The sequence below is a fragment of the Ailuropoda melanoleuca genome, chromosome 1, assembly GCF_002007445.2.
Source record: "Ailuropoda melanoleuca isolate Jingjing chromosome 1, ASM200744v2, whole genome shotgun sequence".
NCBI lineage: Eukaryota > Metazoa > Chordata > Mammalia > Carnivora > Ursidae > Ailuropoda > Ailuropoda melanoleuca.
Window position 1 is genome coordinate 142,394,024 of NC_048218.1, and position 23,915 is coordinate 142,417,938.

The following is a 23,915-nucleotide window of genomic DNA, read 5'->3' on the forward strand; positions in this document are numbered from 1 at the left end:
TCAAATTTATTCATGTACAGAGATGTTGTTTACAACTTTAAAGACTGCCTGGAAAACTTAAACAATGTTATGGACATCTTACAAGTGTTTGTTAGTACGTAAGTATGATACTCATCTTTTGAATTTATAAAAATCAGAAGTGTCCCCCAGAAAGTTTTGCAGTGTGACAATGGAACTAAAAATATCACAGCTACAGCTACCATCTACTGAATGCTTGGTTTCATTTGACAAAAAAATAAGCATTTTAAAATATTTTTTTAATAAAAGGCTTATGAAGTGGTAACCTCCACATGTCTGAGCCTGGCAACATGTCATAGGCATCCCTCCTTCCCTCTTTTCAACACGAACCAGTCTTGGCCATATGACTACCGTGCCAGTCCAATCAGTTGCAAAATAAAAAGGAAAAGGTTGATGATGTCCAAGTAGATGTTCAGGGCAGCAAAAACATACTCTTCAGGGTCCAGATCAGAGTGATGGTGGCGCCCTCCCACCATGAGCTGTACATCCATCACCAAGTACTTAAAGAAAAGAAAGAAGAATTAGCTACCTAAATTGTACATTTTTATCAAATACGTATCCTAAATTACCTGGAAAAATACTTTAGCATCAGTAAATATAGTTCAGAAAGTCAATTTGTGGCTGAATATGTCCTTTTTACAGCCTCGACCCATGAGTCCCCAAGTGTGTCTTCTATCATTTGAAAGTAGGTCATAATTCTAACAAAAAGGAATACAATTAAGCAAAATGTGGATATTTTTAAGCTGGGTGATAATGTGTGGAGTTTATTACTCCATTCTCTCTACTTCTGGCTATGTTTTGAAATGCCAAAAATAAAGAGAAACCCTAAAATGACATGATAAAAGCACAAAATGGAATATCATGCAGCCTTTAAAAAAGAATGAACTCCATCCATGTCTGCTGAGATGTGGAGACCATTATTTTTAAGTGAAAAAGCAAAGACAGAATATTCTTTTTTTTTTTAGAGCCAGTCAAATTTAGCAGTGGGGGGGTTGTATACCAACTTTAGTGACACTAATGTTAATAAGGTCTGAAAACACACTACCATTGAACCAGTCAAGACAGAATATTCTATATAGTACGACTACATCTTTGAAAAAAAGATAAGTGTGTATGAATGGCCAACACAATACTGAAGTAGAACAAAGTTGGAGGACTGACGCTACCTGACTTCAAGACTTATTGTGAAACCACAGTAAGCCAGACAGTGTGGTACTAGTGAAAGACGAGATGAATAGGTCAATGAACAGACTAGAGAGCTCAGAAATAGATGCACATAGGGGTGCCTGGGTGGCTCAGTCAGTTGAGTGTCTGCCTTTGGCTTGGATCCCAGGACCCGGGGATCAAGCCCCGCATGGGGCTCCCTCCTCAGCGGGGGTCTGCTTCTCCCTCTCCCTCTGTGCTCTGTCTCTCTCTCAAATAAATAAAATCTTTAAAAAAATTGATAAATAAATAAAATCTTTTAAAAAAATTGATCCACATAAATATAATCAATTGATCTTTGACAAAGGAGCAAAGGCAAGACAATGGAGCAGACAGTCTCTTCAACCAGTGGTATTGGAACAACTGGACATCCATGTGCAAAAAAACAAATCTAGACAAAGACCTTACACCCTTCATAAAAATTAACTCAAAATAGATCCCTGACCTAAATGTAGAACACAAAACTATAAAACTCCTAGAAGATGACATAGGAGAAAACCTAGATGACTTGGGTGTGGTGAAATAATGCCTAAGGTGGAGTTTGTTAGAATTCAGAACTCCTGCTGTGTGAAAGCCAAGGTCACGAGAATGAGAGCACACACCATAGAGGGGAGAAAATATTTGTAAAAGACACATCTGATGAAGGACTGATATCCAAAATATACAAAAAAAAACACACAAAAAAAAACCAAAAAACCAAAACAAAAACCTCTTAAAACTCAACAATAAGCAAACAATCTGATTTTAAAATGGGCCAAAGGGGGCGCCTGGGTGGCGCAGTTGTTAAGCGTCTGCCTTCCGCTCAGGGCGTGATCCCAGCGTTCTGGGATCGAGCCCCACATCAGGCTCCTCCGCTGGGAGCCTGCTTCTTCCTCTCCCACTCCCCCTGCTTGTGTTCCCTCTGCTGGCTGTCCCTGTCAAATAAATAAAAATCTTTAAAATAAAATACAATAAAATGGGCCGAAGAACTTAAGAGACACCTCACCAAAAAGGCAAATAAACACACTAGTGCATACTCCGCATCATATGTCGTAAGGGAAATGAAAGTTAAAACAACAATAAGATACCGCTATCAGAATGGCCAAATTCTGGCCCACCTACAGCAAACGCTGCTGAGGGTGTAAACCAACACATTCTCTGTGATCGCCGGCAGGAACGCAAAACAGTGCAACTACTTCTGAAGACAGTTGGGCAGTTTCTTATCAAACTAAACATACTTTTGCCCTCCGATCCAGCAATCGTGCTCCTTTGTGTCTACCCACAGGAGTTGAAAACTTACAAAAACCTGCACATGGATGTTTATAGCAGCTTTATTCAAATTTACCAAAACGTGGGAGCGAACAAGATACCCTTCGGCAGGTGGACAGAGCCATAAACCGCGGCACGGGAGACAATGGAATGTTATCCGGCATAAAGAAGAAATGAAGTGTCAGGTCACGAAGAGACATGGGAAACTTAAGGGCACATCACTAGGTGAAAGAAGCTGTTCTGAAAAGGTTACAGGCTATATGATTTCTGCTATAGGACATTCTGGAAAAGGCAAAATTTGGAAACAGGAAAAAGATCAGTGGTTTCCAGGGGTTAAAGGTAGGGGTGGGATCAAAGAGTGGAACACAAAGGATTTTTAAAGCAGTAAAAAATACTCTGTATGAGGTCATAATGATGGACCATGTCAGTATATATTTATCTAAACCCATAGAATGTACCACACCAGGAATGAAGTCTGATGTAAACTCTAGGTGATTGTTATGTGTCCAGGTAGGTTTGTCGTGTGACAAATGTACCGCTCTGGTGAGGGATGTTGATCATGGGGGAGGCCATGCATGTGTGGGGGCAGGGGGGATTTGGGAAACATCTGTACCTTCCTTTCTGTTATGCTGTGAACTTTAAAGTGCTCTAAAAATTGTCTTTATAAAGAAAAAGAAGAAGGAGGAGGAGGGAAAGGAGGTGGGGGAGGCACAGGAGGTGGAAGTCTCCCAGAGGGCTTTCCAGTCAATTCCTGACTCTACTAGACTCTGGGCCTAGCACAGGCTAAGGGCACTGTCGATGCAGATACCATACGCTTTGTCAAAGTGAGGGAGAAATGGACTTACAAGTGAGAAGACTATAGTCCCGAGGCCAGCATACAAGAGATGCAACCACTGCAAAGAGAAGACACATTTGTATATTAAGAACAAGATTCGGAATAATGAAAGGGCTCACCTGGGTCCCTGCTGTTAGATAAGGACCCAATATTAAGGAAAGTCAAATCTGTGGGGAAATTCATCTTTTTTGAACATTGTGGTCCACAACATTCACTCCATTCCATTCGGCAAACAAATGAAAATCACACTTCCCAAACCAGTTTCATCAAATAAGTGTTAAACATCTCACGCACGGAAGGGCAAGTAGAACATACTGGATATGCTTCACTTTTTGCGCCATCACGTAGCCCTTCTACAGCATCTGGTCGCTCTGGGGAAATAGTGACCCTCGGGCATCCTAGCTAGAGCTGATTGACCAGAGGTGGAAGACATCCCCTCTAACAGCAGTGACGCTCTTGACTGACCAGACACCTTATATGTGACTGGGACCAAACAGATGCACCGGGACAGTCAGAAATTCCCAGAGGCTCTTGGATCATCAGCTAGTGCTGGAGCTATTACTGTACAAACGGAGTTGGCCAGTCCACTCAGCCCAAGAAAGAAAGGGGGGGATTTCCATTCCTATGAATCCTGTTGCTTCTTCCTACCTAGGAGTTCCATGAACATCCCCTGGGTCCCTGCCTCAAGCTAGTCTGTTCCACGCAACCAAAATGGCCCTGATCAGAATACGGGACTGATCTGAATGCCAAAGGGATTAGCTCTATATGGGAAGAGGATAAAGAGGTGGTATGTAAATGTGAGAAAAATAATGTCATTCACTCTTCAGGACAAAAAAGCTCACCCTAGATAGATAGAGCCTTCTGCTAACCAGGGAAGATTCTTGGTGAAGGACATAAATCAGGAATCAGTGACACAGTGTGGGAGGGGCAGTAAGAAAACACCTGATTACTGGAGTCTGAAGAATTCAAAATTGCCCAAGTCAAACAAGCATGTGTACTTAAAACAAGTTTCTGTCAAAGTCTTCCATTTAAACATGTGTGTAAGATTATGTATTGTAGATATTGTGAAAGGAAGTTTACAGTGGGAAGTGGGGTTCATCTATCTAGTAGGAAACACAGTTCCTTAACTGCACCGAGATGGTATCGTAAAGACCAACCTAATAAATATTTGGGTTATTACTACCAATATCTGGGCTACCATCCGTAACGATAAATGGAGAGCTGTGTGGTCTTTTAAGGCACATCTTTTGTGATATCTTTGAGTTTTCAGCTCTAAAATGTAGAAGCTAGACATAAATTAATTAAATAAATTAAATAAAATCAGATGCTATCTCCCTAGCTGAAGTCTCTATGGTGATTCATAACGCTAAAGCAACTCAGGCAGAACTGTTGGCTGTATGTCTGATGGTCACTTAACAAATCCAGCAGTCGATTCAGCAGTTGGACCCAGCTGGCCTTAGGGCTTTAGTCCAAAGGTCACAAGCCCCAGGCCAGTCCTCAGTGGACCCAGCTGCCGATCGGGTCTCCACACAGGGGCCAATGACAGCCAGGCCGCAGGGCCAGACACTCTGCCTCTAGCTCACCTCTAACTCTCCACAACCCTCCAGCCTCCGTCCGCAGACGGTGCGCTGTGCTGGAAAGAGCGTGGCACTGGCCTCACACAGATGGGCTTTGATCCCTGTGTGAACAGGGAACTACTATGTACTCCCTGTGTGAACTTGGAGGAATTGTTTAATTTCTCTGAGCCTGTTTTCTTATCTACATAGTAGATGACCTAGGTACTTTTCAGGAAGGTTGTGAGAATTAAATGTAATGCCTATGTGAAAAGCACAGACTTGGGTCTAGTGAGAAGTCAATGAAGATATAGAAGGAAGAAAGGAAGGAAAGCAAGCAAGCAAAGCTGGAACTGGACAGTAAGGAGCCTCCTCTAGGCTGCTGTCGGGGAAAGTCTGAAAAAGCCCTTGTCTCCACTTCAAACAAGCAGCAGCTACGGAAAGGAGGAGTCTGACCTGTGCTGTGGGTAGGCTCGCCCCCACGGCCCTCTGAGGGAAAGACAGCTGTAGTCTAGAGAAGAAGCTCAGACTTCATGCCCCACACCTCCGGTCCATGGCGCCCCAGCCACACCACACCGGCAGCCACAAGGACAGGCCTCACGGACCTCCAGCTCCTGAGAGGGGCCCAGCCCCTGTGCTGCGCAGGCCCCTGCAGTGTGCTTCTGGGCCGCGCCTGCCACTTCTCAGTCATGGGGGAGCCGCAGAGCCCTTCCTGGGAGACACACAAGTGCAGTCAACTTTAGCTCAAGGGCCCCCTGAAGGCCTTGCTGAAACTTCCTCGACTTCCTGTCCTCCACCTTCCCTCTCCTTCCCTTGGCATCAGATATGCTACTGGGGTCGGATAGGTCTTCCAGCCACCAGCAGCTTCCCAGCCCCTTTCCTCCGGGACAAATTTCTCCCCTTACAGTCCTCACCCCGCTCAGCGTCTGATTCTCAGAGGAGCCAGGCCAACACAACCAGCACGTCACCCTACATTTCTAACAATTCTCTTTGGTTCCCAAACGAGATCCCACTTACATATGATCGTATGAAGAGTAAGAGAATTCCATAGATAATAAGTACGAACAGTAAAACAAAGAGCATTCCATTCAGCATGGTGAAATCCCACTGAGGAGACATAACACAAAAACAACTCAGTTATCATCTAGAAGGAATTTCAGGATGTTTAGATATGCGTTTTATGCCCCATAGACAGACACTGAGCCGTTTGCTAATAATTTACCCAGCCCATTTCTGAGAACCATGGAAATCCATTCGCCCCTACCATGGAAAAATGCTACATTAAAAAGTGTGCTGTTGACTGGAACGTAACTTCAGGAGGGACGAGTATACTCAGGTAGGAGTATGGAGGAAATCACAGGAGCCATGGCTACATGAGGGTTCGGTATACTATTCTATTTTTGTATTTATATGATAATAAACAAAGGTACAGTGATTAAATAGGATGTAAATCTGTATGTATAGTAAGATCATAATTATTCACATTTTTTAAATTGTTGTGCATAGCATACAGTAATGGGATGAATTAGACCAAGGTTAACTGGGCACCTTCTTCGTGTTTGTATGGATATGTTTTAATAAAAATATACCACGCTTTCAAACATTATTGCTAATGATTCTTTTGTAATGTTGAAATGTATTAATATGCTTTTTGGTTTTGCCTTTTTCATAAATCAGGGACCAAATCAGCCTGGGAAAGATGAGGATTCTTTTAAAGGAAGGGGAATGTCATCTTCTGACCTGAATAAAATTATCCAGCAAAAGAGGACCCTTGAATCTACGATATTTTCTTGTCAGAGCATTTTCCCAGTTCCTCTGTTTGCTGCCTCACTCCCTACCCTTTGCACACCAAGAGAGTAATTTGAAGTATTAGGTCCCCGGTGTGGTTCCGCACCATCAGCATCACCTGTGAAATGCATATTATTGGGCCCACGGCCCAGACTTTCTGAAGCAGCAGCTCCAGGGTGGAGCCCACGAACCTGTTTTCACAAGCCCTCCAGATGATTCTGATGGCTGTTAAAAAAATGTTTGTCTGCAGCTGTGCATTCAGTACTTGGGGCTAGAGGGCATTTGAAGTGTGGCTGAAGTGAGGGGGTGTAAAACAGCTCAATATTTTTGTTTTATTGATTACTGAAATGGTATTACCTTGCATATATTCAGTTAAATAAAATACATGATTAAAATTAATTTCACCTGGTTTTTTTTTTTTTTTTTTTTTTTTTTTTGCCTTTTTAACGTGCGTGGTTGCTAGGAAAGACGCCAGAAGGCGGGGAGCCACAGAGGTGAGGCCCGCAGGCCAGCCAGTGAGCATGAGGGAGGAGGGATAAGAGTGGGTCAGGAGGGGCAAAGGACACACAACCACACACTCCCTTATGACAGAAATTGGTTTCGGTGATACATACTTTTGTTTGAAGAGCAAATAAGGTGAGCGATAACGTCACCAGAGCGGTGGCTGCTGTTGCCCATAACACTTCCTCAGCATTATAGAAACTGAAACCAGAGACCGTGATTATTGTTCACGTACGTACAAGGAAAAGCACACGCGGAAAAGGAAATGTGTATCAAAGACTTACACAGATACGGCCCCGAGCAGCAGACCTTGAAGAACTGTCTAAAAACAAAATGCACAGTAAGTCAGAAGCCCCATTCCCCAAGCCCAGAAGCCAGAGGAGATGGTTCAAGGTGGGGGTTGTTTTTGGCAGGGTCCAGGGAGCAACTGGGAGCACGGATAGCCCTAGCGCACAAAGCTACAGGAAGATTAATTATGGGAAACAAATAGTGGAACTAAACCTTTTCCTAACAGTCCCCCCAAGACTGACAAGATTCTTTTATTAGTAAAAATTCTTACAACGCAGGAGTAACTTTCAACGTACTTAGTGCATTAAAGATGTATTCATTAGGAATATCGAAACCATAATAAAAGGTTTATCTGTAGACCATATTGTCATTAATCAAATGGGGCCACCCTACAGAATCTTAACAATTTATCAAAGCAGGATAGGCTATGTCTGCTAATGCTTCACCAGCAGCTTCAGTCCTGACCTTTCCTCCTACAGTGCTTGGTGAGAATGAAAACCTTCAAACCTCAGACGAGGGAGGACAATGGAGGCCTCTCCAGCCCCGGGGATGGGCTCGAGGGCAGCTCTCCACAGAGCGTGGAGCTGCACCAGTAGGTGCCAATCTCGAGCTCCGAGGCCGGGGGCGCGTCCCTGGTCTGAACGCAGCCGGGGCTGGGGCCGAGGGCGAAAGAGGCGGGCGCTAGGAGCCAGCAGGCGCTCCAGCCAGGGGATGAGACAACGAAGGCAACAAGGATGCACCCAGGGGCCCAGTCAGGCTCCAGCACAGCGGACAGGTGGAGCGAGCAGTGGCTGAAGGTCGACGTTCCCCAGCTGGTAGGGCGCCTCCACCAGGGGCAAGTCCGGAGCCTTGACTCACCCTCTGGTCCGCGGCAAGAGCCAGGAAAGCATCTTTGGAAAAATATCTATTCAGGTCCTCTGTGCATTTTCTTATTAGATTTTTTGGTGTTCATTTGTATGAACAGATAGATAGGATATACATATATATGGTATATATATATGATAGTAACTCCTTATTCAATATATCATTTGCAAATATCTTCTCCCATTCGGTAGGTCACCTTTTGGTTTTGTTGACGGTTTCCTTCTCTGTGCAAGAGCTTTTTAATTTGATGTAGTCCCAAATGTTTATTTTTGCTTTTGTTTCCCTTGCCTGAGGAGACAGATCCAAAAAGTATTGCTAAGGCTGATATTCAGGAGTTTACTGCCTATGTTTCCTCTTAGGAGTTTTATGGTTTCAGGTCTCACATTTAGGTATTTAATCCATTTTGAGTTTATTTTTGCGTATGGTGTAAGAGAGTGGTCCGGTTTCATTCTTCTGCATGTGGCTGTCTGGTTTTCCCAGCACCATTTGTTGAAGAGTCTGTCCTTTTCCATTGAAGACTCTTGCCTTCTTTATTGAAGATTAATTGACCATATAGTTGTGGGTTTATTTCTGGGCTCTCTATTGTGTTCCACTGATCTATGTGTCTGTTTTTGTGCCAGTACCATGCTGTCTTGATTAATCTAGCTTTGTAGTAGATCTTGAAATCTGGGATGGTGATGCCTCCAGTTTTGTTCCTCTTTCCCAGGACTGCTTTGGCTCTTCAGCGTGTGGAGCACTACGCGTTTTGTATACAATCTAACCACTGGCTTTATGTCCCTACCCTTATTTTTTTCCTTTCATCAGTTTTTCCCACCAATTTATCTTATCTTCTTATATGTGGGTATTTTTGTAAGCTACCTCAAATCTGATACGGAAGCAGATAAAGAATTAATCAATTGGTAAGGAAATCTTCACAATGGGAGGGTGCTGAGATCCTGGAGCCCTTGTGAGCAACCGGGAAAGGAACTGGTGGCAAGAAAAAGAGCCACACGCTTCCTGTGGCCCAGAGCAGCACTGGTCCATGAGAAAGGACCATCGTGGCGAGGCCCTGTGAGTAGAAGTCCCACGGGAGGTGCTGTGAACCAGGAACTAGACCATGCATAAATGAGGAGAGGAGAGCCAAGGACCCAGAGCCCCCCAGTCTCCAACTCTCCTGAACCAAGATGCAAGTTGAGGAAATAGGGAGAAACTGCTCTGTGTTGGGTTTCTGCTCCTGGTGAGACTTGAAATAGAAATAAGATGAATCTTACAAAAATAAGGAAAATTACACTTCTCACCCACGAGTTTGTGAACCAAATGTGGAACCCACTTTCCATAACAAAATGGGTTTTTGTGCCTGGCAGAGGGCCAACAACAGTCAAGTTAGCTGTTCCTGAAATGCAGCCCAGACTCTGAGTGGGCTCCCCCACGTGGCCTCTCAGAGGCAAGTTTGCCCAGGGTCCCCGAATCCTCTCGCTCAGTGAAAGGGGGTGGATACTGTCTCCTAACTACGGGTATGACTTCGTTACAATCAGAATCCAGCCAAGAGAGCATCTCACAAATACTTTCTATCTGTATTATTCCACAGGAAGATTTTCCACAATAAGAGGAGTGGAATTACTACTGTGACAGAAATCTATCTCAGAGGCGAGCTGTGAGTGCTAACAAAGTTTACTTACAAAAAACCCCAGGAGAATGTAATTCGCAGGCACCTTGCGGCGGAGTTTCCCGCAGCAAGCAAGGACGATTAGTACAACAAAAAACGCCGGCCTGAGGATAATTTAAAGCCATGTGTTAGTTGCTTCCAGTGATTATAGCATATAAGATAGGTAGATAAATAGAGACAGAGATATGTTATTATATGTTATCATCTGATACTAAGTAGAAAGTAAAAATCTATGCAGATAATTATCTTTGCTATTTTTTTTTAGCTTTTAAAACGAACTTTGCTCCTTGCCATCCATAGAATTTTTTGAATTTTTATTTTGAAATATAGATTGACAGAAAGTTGCAAAAAGACAGAGACGTCCCGTGTATCCTTCACTCAGTTTCCCTCGATGGTTACAACTTATGTACATAGCATAATACCAACACTGTTAATTTGATGTTGGTACAATGTGTGTATGATGCTATGTCATAGAGCTATGACGCATATCTGTGTAGATATGTGTAACCAGCACCACAATCAAGATTTGAAACTATCCCATCATTGAAACATCAACAAAGACCTCCCTCATGCCATCCCTTTACGATAGCACACACACACATACCCCAGCTCCTAGTAACCAGTAATTTGCTTGTTTTCCATCTCTATAATTTTGTCATTTCCAGAATGTTATACCTTTACTTAATTTTTAATAAAGAACCTCAATCGATAGCTGGTAGAAAAATCATTTTTTATGAAATCTAAGAATACTTACAAGATTGCATAGGTGAACCAGGCATTCACGAGCACCCAAGCTTTTAAGCTCTTCCTGATTAAAAAAAAATTAATATAGTTTTAAACAATAAATTGTTTGCTTTCTAACTAATGTAATATTTAAGTAGAAGTAAAAAAGTCTCATGAGAAAGGAGTAAACCCTAAATGATTGACAATGACGAGTGAAATAATGAAACCTAGAACTATACCTTGCTTCTTAAAATAGACTCAAAAAAAGACAATCATGTAAGTCAAATTTGTATGAATGTAAATGTCCCAGTGATGTTTTTATTTTTAAAAAATACTGAGATCGCTATGTGTACAAAGCAAAAAAAAAAAAAAATCAATTTCTCATATATTTGTTTTGTAGAGATTTTCATAGGTTAGATTTAAGCAGTGATGGGTCATAGTCCCCGAAATAATTTCTGCATTTAACAGCATTCCAAGTCTCCAAGGCTTCCAAAATCTCACCTTTTTTCTTTGATCCACTTTTATCTGTGGAAATAGCTCAGGGAAAATAGAAAATTAAGTAGTGCCCCAAATAAGAGTAAGACAAAAAGGTCTTGGTTTAGGAAGTTGAAACAAAACTGTAGAAATCTACCAACACCTCGGTCTAAGAGTTGCCTCAGAAACAACAAAGCTATAGAAATATCATACCCTATGGATAATTGAGACAAAACAGATAATGTTTAATGATCAGAATTAAGTTGAGTTGATTCAATAGGAATTAATGTGAACAACTTAGTATTTAATTTACATCACTAACAAAGACTTACCAGAAAATAAACATGCTGACGATTGCCCCAGTGACCACCAACTGAGCTGACAGGATCAGGAACACTTTGATAATGAAAGCTGAGGAGACAGAAACATTATTCTTATGAGACAATATTCAAAAGTAAAAATAGAAATGTAATTACCTATTTTTGATACTTAACAAAACATTTCCTCTGATTTTTTGAGGATGGGAAAAGGAGCACTAGTCAAACTCAGCAGATGGAAAAACCACAGAAATACAGCCCTGCAGACCTTGTGGAAACTATTCTGTTCAAATTGTTTACAGGTGTTTTATTGGAGATCTGAGGCTTTATCCATGGAAGCCCCAAAATCTAAAAGACACACAGGAACTTAATTCCTTATTATGCACACCCCATCCTCCTTTGGACCAAAAGTGACCTGAAAGCCTCTGAATGTCACAGGCCATCCAAAGGGGTCCAGCTCCACTGCCGGACGAAATGGGGCACAGGTGCAGAGACGGACGTGGGCTGCAGGCTGCCTGCAGAGCTTCCTGCCACTTCTCCCGCCAGCCTGCCTGCCTTTAGCAATTCCCTTCCATTCGACTTGAGCAGAAGCGAGATAACACAAGGAATTATAAGTAAGACCCAGGAGGTCCCAGAGGCACGCCAGAGCCCAGTGCAGAGGATGCCAGCGTCACTTTTCGCTTACTTCCTCCTGCACAGCTCTTCCTGGAGCCCTCTAAATATGGTGTTGGGGATGATGACAGAGAGCTGTTTGGTAGTTTTGTCTCAATTTTAAAAGGAAAAAAAAAGAATTCTGCTTAGAGATGACCGACATGATTGTCAACTGTGTCCTTTGGCTGGGTGGTGTCGATGCATAGGAAGGGTGACAGCAAAGAAATGGGATTGAGCTATCTTAATCAAAATTCCAGAGCATATGTGCCCAAATGTGGGCTGCCTACATTAAGATAGTCATGTGGTTAACATTTATTTCACGTCTATTACATAGCAGAGATTTTGAGGGAATAAATAAGAAATGTGGCCCAGCTTGTAAGACTAGACTAGACATAAGACCACTAGAATAGAACTGACAGTCCAGAAATAATCCCTTACATTTATGGTCAACTGATTTTTAACACATGTGCTAGAACAATTCAAGGGAGAAAGAATAGTCTTTTCAACAAAAGGTGCTTGGACAACTGGACATACACATACAAAAGAATGAATTTGGACCCTTTCCTCATGTCATACACAAAACTATTGGTTTTAAATGGATCATAAATGTAAACATAAAAAACAAAACTCTTGGGGCGCCTGGGTGGTTCAGTCTGTTAAATGTCCGACTTTTGGTCTCAGCTCAGGTCATGATCTCAAGGTCTTGAGATCCAGCCCCACATCGGGGGCTCTGCGCTGAGTGGGGAGTCTGTGTTCCCTCTCCCTCTATCCTTCCCCCCCACCCCGCACACTTTTTCTCTCTCTTTCTAAAATAAATAAATAAGCAAATAAATAAATAAAAGAAACAAAACTCTTGAAAGAAAGCATAGATGTAAATCTTTGTGAGCAGAAATTAGGCAATGATTATTTTAGATATGACACCTAAAGCACAAGCAAAGAAAGAAAAAAAAACAGACAAATTGGATTTCATCAAAAGTAAAAGCTTTGTGCTTCAAATGACACCATAGAAAGTGAAAGAAAACCCACAAACTGGGAGAAAATATTTGCAAATCATGTATCTGATATGGGACTTGTACCTAGAATGCACAAGGAACTGTTACAATTCAATAACAAGAAGGTAAATAATTAAAAATGGGCAGAGCTTGTGTAGTTCCCCCCAACCCCCCCACATTGACACTGGGCTCAGCCACATGGACTTGTGTTGGCCAATGAGACATTAGCATGCGTGAAGCAAGGAAAGCCTTGACAAACTGCACAATGGGGCTTGTTTACCTGGTATACGTTTTCTTGGGACCCAACTCCCAAGTGATGAGAAACTCAAGTCATAAAGAGAGAGCCAACAACCAACACCAACTTCTAGCCACGTCAGGAAGTCATAATGGCCACTTCAGCCTCAGCTGCCATCTGATTATAACTGCATTAGAACCCCCAGTCAAGACCAGCAGGAGAACTGCCCAACCAAACCCAGTCAACCCACAGAATCATGAGAGATAATAAAATGGTTGCTGTTTTTTAAAAAGTGGGCAAAGGATATGTATAGATATTTCTTCAAAGAAAATATTCAAATGTCCAATTTGTGAAAAGATGCTCAACATTGTTAGTCATTAGGGAAATGCAAATCAAAACTACAATGAGATATCACTTCACATACACTAGAATGGCTATAATAAGAAAGAAAGACAATAAAAAGTGTTGACAAGGATGTGGAGAAACGGAGACCCTCATATATTGCTTGAGGGAATGTAAAACGGTACAGCCACTATGTTTAACATCTCTCAGAATATTAGCCCAGCAATTCCTAGGTATCTACTACCCAAAAGAAATGAAGACGTATGTCTACACAAAAACCCAAATATGGATATTGATCACAGCATTATTCATAATAACCAAAAAGTGGAAACAGCCCAAATGTCTGTCAACTGAAGAATAAATAAACAAAATGTGTTCTAATGAGTCAATGGAATACTATAGGAGCATAAAGAAGGAACGAAGTTCGGACACATACTACAACATGGGTGAACCTTGAAAACATTATGCTAAGTCTAAAAGAAGGCAATCGCAAAAGATCACATATTGTATGATTCTGTTGATATGAAATATCCAGAATACACCAATTCATAGAGACAGAAAGTAGGTTAGTGGTTGTCAGAGGCCAGCGGGGAGGATGGGATGGGGAGTGACCGCCAATGGGTATGGGTTTCTTTTTGTGGCGATGGTTGCAAAACTCTGTAAATATACTAAAAGCCATTGAATTGTACCCTTGAAAGGGGGTGAATTTTATGATAGGTAAATTGTATAAAGCTGCTTTAAACAGTGATAGCCCCCCAGCCCCATAGCTTTTCATCCGTTACCCTGCTATACTTTTCCTTTGTTTCCATAGGACTTTCATCTTTTTGCACACCATGTAATTTTTTTAAAGTGGGAGAGGGCCCAGCCTCTGCCCTCCATGAGAGACAGACGCAAATAACTAACTCTGATGGTGGTGAGGAGGCCTTAAACCTGATTTCCTCATGTGTTAAATGACACCACGATGCCTTCACCTGTAGGGTTGTTGTAAGGACTAAATGCGGACCTCTTCCTCTCGCACACACTCAGTGCTGAAGGACCGGCACCGGTGACAGAGGTGGTTTGTTGCCTGGTGACATCCATTCCCCCGGCTTCCTCACCACCCAGCCCCAATCTGGTTAAAGAGGACAATGTGCCAACCGAAAAACTATAGATAGAGGTAGCCATGGGATCCTGGTAGGGTCAATGACGTGCAAGTGCAAATTCCTAGGTGCAGTTTCCAGGAAAGCCTCTGAAAAGAAGTCAGATTTGGCTTACTCTCGGGCATCTGTCCATGAATGGCCTCTCTTGGAGTTGTCAAGGCAGCAGACCAGGCTTGGCCTTGGCCTTTGCCTTTCCCTACCTGGAAAGCTAGGGCTCCAAAAGGCATCTTTCCAGCCACAAGATGGGGGGTGAGGGCCACAGGGAGACAGCAATGGGGTTCAAAGCTCACAGTCCACCTTTAAGTTGTCCAGGCCCTAAGAAGGTTCAAGGATGACAAAGCAGTCATGCCTTGAACTGCATATTTCATGAAAGAAAGAAGACGTTTACTGACGCCACAGGTTTTTAGGTTTTTATTGCTCACAGCTGAATGTATTTCCCATACAAGATTAATATCTAGGGGCATTGAATTAATATGCTTTAAAACTAAAACCAGTAACATAGCATCACCTAAAGTCAGTGAGTAATTCATATTTCCTCGGGGAACCGCACATTACTTACCATACTATGTTTATTAGGAATTTCTGAATACCCTGGACAACTTAGGGGCCAGCTACTACAGCATCCTTACATCATGTTCCATGGTAAAGCATAACTGGGAAAAGCTAAAGGCAAAGTTAAATCTTCCAACAATCCACTCTGTGGAAACATTTTGAGAGAACACTTCCTTTTCTCTTCCAAAAAGTTAATTTTATGCTCACCTCTGCGGACCGATGCATCTGAGAACGGATTGGCTAAATTACTGCTGTCATTTGGGGTAGTTTCATCTGAAATTTGTACCACATAGGTATCTGCTCGCTCTCTGGTCTTTGAATGTGTATTCCTGTGAGTTTTTTGTGGCTCAGAAGGTGAAGTTGTGTAGGTCTGACCAGACTTGATCTGGGTGTTACTATCTGCTGCTTTCCGAACCAGATGTTGATGATCGCCAGAACTAAAGTCTATTGGTTCACTGACCTCCAAGTCCATTTTCCTGGGGGGGGGGGGAGAATTGTTATTCAAGTCCTTATGCTCATAATCACTACAATCTTAGCATCCTCATAACATTCAAATGATTTTTTTTCATTAAAAACTTTTTTTAAAAAGATTTTATTTATTTATTTGACAGAGAGAGAGACAGCCAGTGAGAGAGGGAACACAAGCAGGGGGAGGGAGAGGAAGAAGCAGGCTTCCATCAGAGGAGCCTGATGTGGGGCTCGATCCCAGAACGCCAGGATCACGCCCTGAGCCGAAAGCAGACGCTTAACGACTGAGCCACCCAGGCGCCCCAATTAAAAACTTTAAAAAAAAAATTTTTTTTTTAGTAGGCTCTATGCCCAGCATGGGGCTTGAACACACATCCCCTAGATCGGGAGTCACAGGCTGTACCCATTGAGACGGCCAGGCGTCCCTCAAAAGATGTTTTAATTTTAACTCCCTTAGCTCAGGACTTACCAAGCCAATACTTAACAAATATTTATTGGATGAATGATGAATAAATACTTTTAAGATGAGGCCTATATACACTGGAGGAGAAAATGCTAAGTGAAATAAGTCAAGCAGAGAAAGACAATTATCATATGGTTTCTCTCATCTATGGAACATAAGAACTAGGAAGATCGGTAGGGGAAGAAAGGGATAAAGAAAGGGGGGTCATCAAAAGGGGGAATGAAGCATGAGAGACTGTGGACTCTGGGAAACAAACTCAGGGCTTCAGAGGGGAGGGGGGTGGAGGAATGGGATAGACTGGTGATGGGTAGTAAGGAGGGCACGTATTACATGGTGCACTGGGTGTTATACGCAACTAATGAATCATCGAACTTTACATCAGAAACCAGGGATGTACTGTATGGTGACTAACATAATAAAAAAACATTAAAAAAAAGACGAGGCCTATATAGTAAAATAAATTGCATTTTATAAAGAAATTAATATGTTTACAAATTCATCTGCAAGGAGTTCATAAGCTCCTCCTTATGTGCCAAGTGTGGAGCTTGCCCTCATTACCTCCACCCTCTAAAATGCTTGCATTTCACACAAGCAGTAATATAAAAGCCCAAATAGGCAGGGTCAGGAACAATGGACGATGATATGAGAGCCCCTAAAGCGTCTGGAGGCACATGCGGGAAGTAGAAGAGGTTGTCACAAGCTCCCAGAGAAAGGGAAGTTTAAGCCAAGGCCAGAAGATGAGTAGAGGGAAGAGGTGGGGAAAGGTTTTCCAAGACAGTGGAGTCAGCCTGGACCACAGCTGGAAGAAGCAGAGAAGGCAGGTTCCAGAGCACAGGGAGGTTAGACAGAGGGCTAGTTAGGGCAGGTCAGTGGGGGACCAGCAAGCAGATTCATCCTGGAGGCCATGGCCATGACAGGCAGAATGAATTGCCCCCCAAAGACATCCAAACCCTCATCTCTGTGACTTGCGAATGCTACCTTACGTGGCAAAGGGAACATTGCCGATATGATCGAGCTAAGGACTCGGAAGTGGGGATACGATCCTGGATTCTCTGGGTGGGCCCAATTGAGTCACAAGCATCCTCATGATCATACTTTAACAGGGAGGCAGGAGGGCCAGAGTCACAAAACGGGAGGTGACAACAGGAGCAGAGGTCTGAGTGACAGAGTTGCTGTCTCTGATGATGGAGGAAGGGGCCATGAGCCAAGAAATGCAGGAGGCCTCTGGAAGCTGGAAAAGGCAAGGCCGTGTATTCGCCCCTAGCACCGCCAAAACCAAATGCTGGCACTTTGATTTTAGGCCGGTGAGACCGATTTGGGACTTCTGACTTGCAGAACTGTAGGAGACTAGATGTGCGTTGCTTTAAGGCATTGTATTTGTAGTGATTTGTTACAGCCATAGGTAACTAATACAATGGGGAAGTACTGAAGGTTCTCCAGCAGGGGACCATGGGGTTCCGGCTAGAAAGACTGCACTCGGTGCAGTGGGGAAGAAGGGCCAGAATAAGCAAACGTGGAAGCAAAGAGACCAGAAAACCAGATCAGAGCTTGCAGTTTCTCTGCTTTGGAACAGAACACAGTTCTTAGCAAACCAGTGCGAAATGAACCAAAAATGGCAAAGAAAAGCCCCCCATGAACCTCAGGGGGACCTGACGACTCAGACAAGCCCCTGCTGCTGGCCTCCTGCCCCACGAGAGATTGCTGAGAGGGCCAGGGCACGGGCAAACGATAGACCAATCAGGAATGGAAGAAAAAGAAGGTGTGAATGCAACGCCACGCTCTTGGAGAGGCAGACTCCATTTTACAAACATGTCCTTCCCCTCAAATTAATCTCTAAAGTTTACAAAGTTCATTGGGGTTTTTTTTTCAGTACTTGGAAACATAACTCTAAAGTTCCTCAGAAAGAGTAAATATATGAGAATGATTAAGAAGAAAACTGAAAGAAGGATTATGGGGAGCTGAGGAGTACTGAGTTACCTTATTGGAAACCAAAATATCATGAGCTACAGGATTAAAAGGATGCTGGTAGCATGTCAATAGATACATGGATTGATGGGATGGAAGAGATGTGAGAAATAGACCCATGTGTATATGAGAATTTAAAATTTGATAAAAGGCGGGCACCTGGGTGGCTCAGTCAGTGAGGTATCTGATCCTTGATTTCAGCTCAGGTCATAATCTCGGGGTCATGAGATTGAACCCCGCGTTGGGCTCTGCGCTCAGAGGGGAGTGTGCTTGAGCTTCTCTCTTCCTCTCCCTCTGCCCCTCCCCCCATCTCTGTCTCTCTCTCTCAAATAAATAAATCTTCAAAAAAATTTTTTATAAAGGCGATATTTCAAATTATTGTCCCATGGTGTTGGAAAAAGTAGCTCTGCTTAGAAAACAAAGTTCAATCACTATTTCACATCTTTTACAAAGATGCACTCCAGATGAATTAAAGATATTATCATAAATAATAATACCCATAGATATTCTATAAGAAATTATCAAGTATTTCCATAAATGAAATGCTTGCCAGATTTGATGTACAAAAAAACACTTTTTAATATCATTACCAAAAGGCATCAATAACTCTGAAATGCAAAATTATGAAAATAAAACTTGCAAAATTTACTATACTGTAAGAAGTTTTTAACAGGGGAAAGATGAACAACTCATTAGAAAGATGAGAAAATATAAATAGGCAATTCATAAAGGAACTTTAAGTGGTCAATAAACTTAGGAGATATACCTCACAAATATCCAAAGAAATAAAAAATAAAAACAACTGTGTACTTTTTTTTCCCCAAAAAACTAAGACAATAATTCTCAGTGTCGCAAGGGTGTGGAGAAATAGATAACCCAGGGCCACATTCCAACTTGTGGCTGTCCTACGTACATTCGCCTTCAGGGGTCCCCTCTTTATAAAAAAAAAATATATATTTAGACATACATTTTATGGCTGCACTGGCAGCTGGAATCCAGCCTGGATTCATTGTACACTATTTATTCATTATTATTATATTCGCTTTTTTCTCCCAATTTTAAAAGCAATTAAAATATTTTCATGACCCTTAAAAGTACGTTGGGCCCTGGGCAATGTGCCTACTGTGCCCGGGGCTAAGTCAGCCCTGAGATAACCTCAAGAAGTTGGCAGGTGTGGAAGCCTTTCTTTCGTCAGTAATTTGGCAGCATCTGTTCAAAATGTGCATTACTTACACCCATCAGTTACATTTTCAGGAACTTATCCCATAAAAATACCCACACAAACAGGCAATGATAACATTTATAAAGATGCTCATTACATTATCCACTGTAACTGCAAAAAACATTTAAAACAAACTAAATATCAATCATTAAGGAACAGTTTAATCAATTTTGGCAAAGAAAAGAGACGTCTATGTGGACTGATGGCAGAAGCTCACTCCGACACACTTTTGAATAAAAAAAGCTAGAGAATAATATGTCATAGGGTCACACGCATGTTTTATACACCACACACATACACCTTTCCACAGGCTGAAGAGATAGGACAAACTGTTAGTGTGGTTATCTCTAACACTGCAGAGTTGGGGGATTCACTGAGTTGTGTGAATTTTCATAACGAGCATTGATTATTTATATTAAAAAAGATATTTACATTTTGAAGAAAAAAGAAATATTTCTCTTTGATAAAATCTGGGGCTCCTCTGAGGAAAACCGTCCTCACACACAGCTGAGAAGCACTGGAAGATGTCGGAATACCCAAGCTGGTTTCCTCCCCAGGGGACCTGCAAATCAGAAAGGGGAGAGGCAGCGAGAGTGTCAAAGCCTTCAAAACCAAAACCAAAAAAAATCCAGGGCAGCTGAGCTTTCGTCATGAAACTACAGTTGGCTGGTGCCTTAATTGTAAAAGGAGGCATTCACCTGGTCCTCAGAGAGCTTTCTCTTCTCGGGAGCCAGCGGTCATCCGAAGGACAGGCAGGCCCTGGGGCTGAGAGGGGAGTTCTGAGTGACAGTTAGGAAAGTGGCAGTTGGAGTGCAGGGTGGGCCGGGGAGACTGCTGCCTAGAAGAGGGGCTCCGAGGCAAATCTATCTGCTGAGACTTATAGTGGTCTAAGAGTCAAGGCCATGTGCTGCATGCCGAGTCTCAGGGAGGTCTACCCCTGAACCTCCAAAGCCGATTGCCTGTCAGGGAGGGTCCTAAAGCCTTAACCCAAGGCTTCCAGAAGACCTGGCGTCATCACCTTCTCCCAAGGAGAAGGAAGATACTTAAGAAACCCCACCAGGGTCCCTGAACAATTATTTCAAATAAGTAAGACTTGTTTATGACAAAGCAGGCATTGGTTTTTCTGGATGATAACGCACCCCCCCCAGGCTGCCCCCCGTGGTATAGGGAGATGCCCACCCAGGGCTGCAGGCCAGTGAGGAGCCAGGAAGCCTGATTCGGGGTGCTGGGTGAGAGAAGTCAGATGACAAGGTAGGAGGGCAGCAAGGAGAGGTGTGGTAGCAGATGCTCGTCCTGAATGGAGACTGTTGCTGAGAACAGGCTGGCAGCTATATTAACCCACTCACTCAACTGCTCGTCCGTGCATGCCTGCCCTGTGCAAGGCATGGGAGAAACACAAAGAGGAAAAGAGCCAGCTTCCTGTCCTCAGCACGCTCCCAGTCCCCTGGAGGAGGCATGGGGGCAAAGGTCCACCGTAAGGTCAGAGCAAGGAAGCTACGTCCGGGGTTGGAGAATGGAGATGTGTCCTGAGCTGATTCTGGAGAGGACAGCGGGAGTGTGAAGTGTTGGGAGGGAGCACATTCCAGACAAAGGGAGCACCCTGAGTTCAGGGCACCGTGGTGGGAGCCGTGGGACACACGCACAACAAAGTAACCGCAGTAGGTTCTAACACAGAAGGTTTATCCGCAGTGGGAGCTGGACATCGTGATGCCCCTCCTGAGGATGACAAAGGGCAAGGTCAGCGAGCGCATCCCCCCGGGCTCCCCTCTCCGTACCTGCCCCAGCTTCGTGGGTCTGGCTCACCCTCCGTCCCGCCCACGGTCTCGCTCCCTGCTGTGCCGTCAGTAGGCAGTTGGAGCGAACTACGTTTTCCCAAGGCGGCACGTCAGGAGGGTATAGCCAAAGGCTTGACTATCTGGTCAAAAGAAAAGCTGCCTCCTCCTTCTCCTCCTGCCTTATTGGCCTCAGAATCGACATTACTCAGGCACTTGCCCGATGTAGACGTTGTTTACAGCCTCGCATGTACTAACTCACGGAGTCCTCACATGGACCCTGCGGGGTATGTGCTCTTGTCAGCCTCGTCCGAGGGGTAAGCGAGCGAGCGGGGACGCAGGAGCCCTGCCCCGGAGCGGCCCAGCACACGGGTGTGCGCGCGCAGGGAGGCCTGCGCTGCCCGTGCTCACCCGCGCACGAGGTGGGATGAATCGCACTCTCTTTGGAACCAGGCCAGGATAGATTTTATGCATCTGCGCTCTCTTTTTTTTTAATTTTAATAGTTTTGATTGATGAACCATGCAACACCTATATCATGCAAATTAGCCTGCAGATCAACAGTGATAATCCCCCCGGGGAATTCAGCTTTTTCCTTTCCCTTGAGGTTAATTTTAAGACCTTAGGAGGTATTTATTCCTGTCTTCACAGCATACACTCATTCTCTCTATCACACACACACACACACACACACACACACACACACACACACACACACGGTGAGAATTTTCTCAGGCATCCCCACAGGCACAGATTATCTCTGTGTGCTGTTGAACCCTTCCCCTGCGCCCAGGCTGGGTCTCTCTGTCTTGTTGCAGTCTGAGATCTCTTCCGGGTACCTGGGCTCCAGGGAGCCCAGCCTGGCCAGTTAGGGCTCTTGCTCGAGGCCCCCGGGAGGGAGCAGGGCATTGGGTCACAGACTTCACTGAGTTGCCTTCCTGAGTTCTTTCCTCCCACCCATTTCCCTCACCTCCCAACTTGCCCCTCCACCCCTGGCCCCATCACCTTCTCTGCTGGCAGCCCTGTTGCCCCCACGGCACCTCACTCTATCACACTCCAGAGCGGTCTGCACGCGACTTACGGCTTTGCTGCTCGGAGAAGCCCAGTTACTGACTTAGAACTACACGTCAAGTGCAAGAGCGGGTCAGATCTTCACACAGCCCTGAGGTGGGCAATACCATCCTCGCTTTACAAACAATGACCCGAGCTGCCTGAGGGGCCCGGCTGCCAGTCCTTGAACGAGAGCCAAGCCACTGTACGGCGCTATCTCCAGCCAGGAGAGGATTTTTAAGGCTGAAAAACTGCCAGTGTTTCCTTTTTTCCCATTTGATATTTCTTTCTTTTCTTTCTTCCTTCCTCTCTTTCTTTCTCCTCCTTCCTTTCTTCCTTCCTCTTTTCTTTCTTTTCTTTCTTTCTTTCCTTCCTTCCTTTCTTCTTTCTTTCTTTCTTTCTTTCTTTCTTTCTTTCTTTCTTTCTTTCCCCACACATGATGTGGTGAAAAAAATTCAAGCAATATAAAATGAAAAGTGAAAGTCCCCCTCACTGATTCTGTTATCGTCAACTGACAACAGTCTTCTGTCCAAAGGACCAAAACAAGTATTCATCACACACATATAGCTTTTAAATTTACTTAAAGTGATCATATTTTATACACTGTTCTGTAAATTGCTTTCTTTCCTTTATCTTTTCATATCAGCACATGGAAGAGCCTCAAATAGTTTCCTGGGTCACTCAGAATGAAATCCAAAGGCCTTACTTTGGCCAACATATCTTGATACAAAAACTTGACAAAGATATTACAAGAAAATAAAATTATAAGCCCATCTTACTCATGAACGCAGATGCAAAAATCTGAAAAATATTAGTAAACCAAATCCAGCAATATGTGAAAGGGTGTATCGCGACCAAGTTGGATTCATTCCAGGAGTTGTAATGTTAATTTAACATTCAGAAATCTATCCATATAATCCACAGATTAACAGATAAAGAAGAAAAACTATTATGATCATCTCATAGAGAAAACCGATAAAATTGTACACATTTGTGATGCAAATAGAAATAGAAGGGAACTTTCTTAACCTGACAAAGGGATCTACAAAAGCTCTGGTGTCAGAAGTCGGTATAGTGGTTATCTCTGGATAAGGGGCAAGTGGCGGCTTTTGTGGTAGTAATGTTCTATTTCTTGATTTGGTGGTTGGAGACTGTGTGATAAAAGGGGTAAAAATGTAGCTCTTCCTGCTGATCTCAGAAGGGTGGAGGGTGTGACCAGAAGCTACAGGAGCTGACAAAAACAGGAGGTGGAGATGTGGGCTGAGGAGGAATGGAGGAAACAGGGTGTTGGCTGTTCATACATGTGGATGTTGACTCCACCCAGGACAGTGTCCTATGATGGAAAGGAAGCTGGTGAGCAAGGGGTCAAGGTTCTCAGTGAATGAGAGGGAGTAATTTCTGGATGAAGTGCAAAGAGAAGTATACACTAGGCAATGGAGACATGCATTAGAGGGCATGAAATTTACCACCTAGGTGCCCTTCACAGAGTGCACAGTTAATAAAATAGGGATAGTAACTCCTTTCAGGCTTGTCGTAAGCACTAAATGAGATTTTGTGACATCGTCAGCTTTCAGTACAAGTTTTCTTCTTTCTCTCCCTGGGCCATGCC

The 23,915-nt window shown here is 43.5% G+C and overlaps 1 protein-coding gene across 1 annotated transcript; it reads right to left on the minus strand.

Annotated features, from left to right (window-relative positions):
- TMBIM7P lies at window positions 1-21,940 on the minus strand. The gene is made up of 12 exons (XM_019806159.2): window positions 21,262-21,940; window positions 20,185-20,251; window positions 19,919-20,048; window positions 15,576-15,844; window positions 11,473-11,551; window positions 10,698-10,751; window positions 9,957-10,047; window positions 7,431-7,468; window positions 7,260-7,347; window positions 5,875-5,964; window positions 3,315-3,362; window positions 1-518 (listed from the first exon to the last, which is right to left on the minus strand). Coding segments are annotated over exons 3-12 (912 nt in total). The 5' UTR covers window positions 19,921-20,048; window positions 20,185-20,251; window positions 21,262-21,940; the 3' UTR covers window positions 1-365.
- Between the last annotated feature and the right edge of the window lie 1,975 nt (window positions 21,941-23,915).

Coding starts and splice junctions, on each gene's coding strand:
- TMBIM7P (XM_019806159.2), bottom strand. Junction 10,048..10,697: donor TGGTTCACCTATGCAATCTT/GTAAGTATTCTT, acceptor AATTATCCTCAG/GCCGGCGTTTTTTGTTGTAC. Junction 3,363..5,874: donor TACTCTTCATACGATCATAT/GTAAGTGGGATC, acceptor TTCTCTTTGCAG/TGGTTGCATCTCTTGTATGC.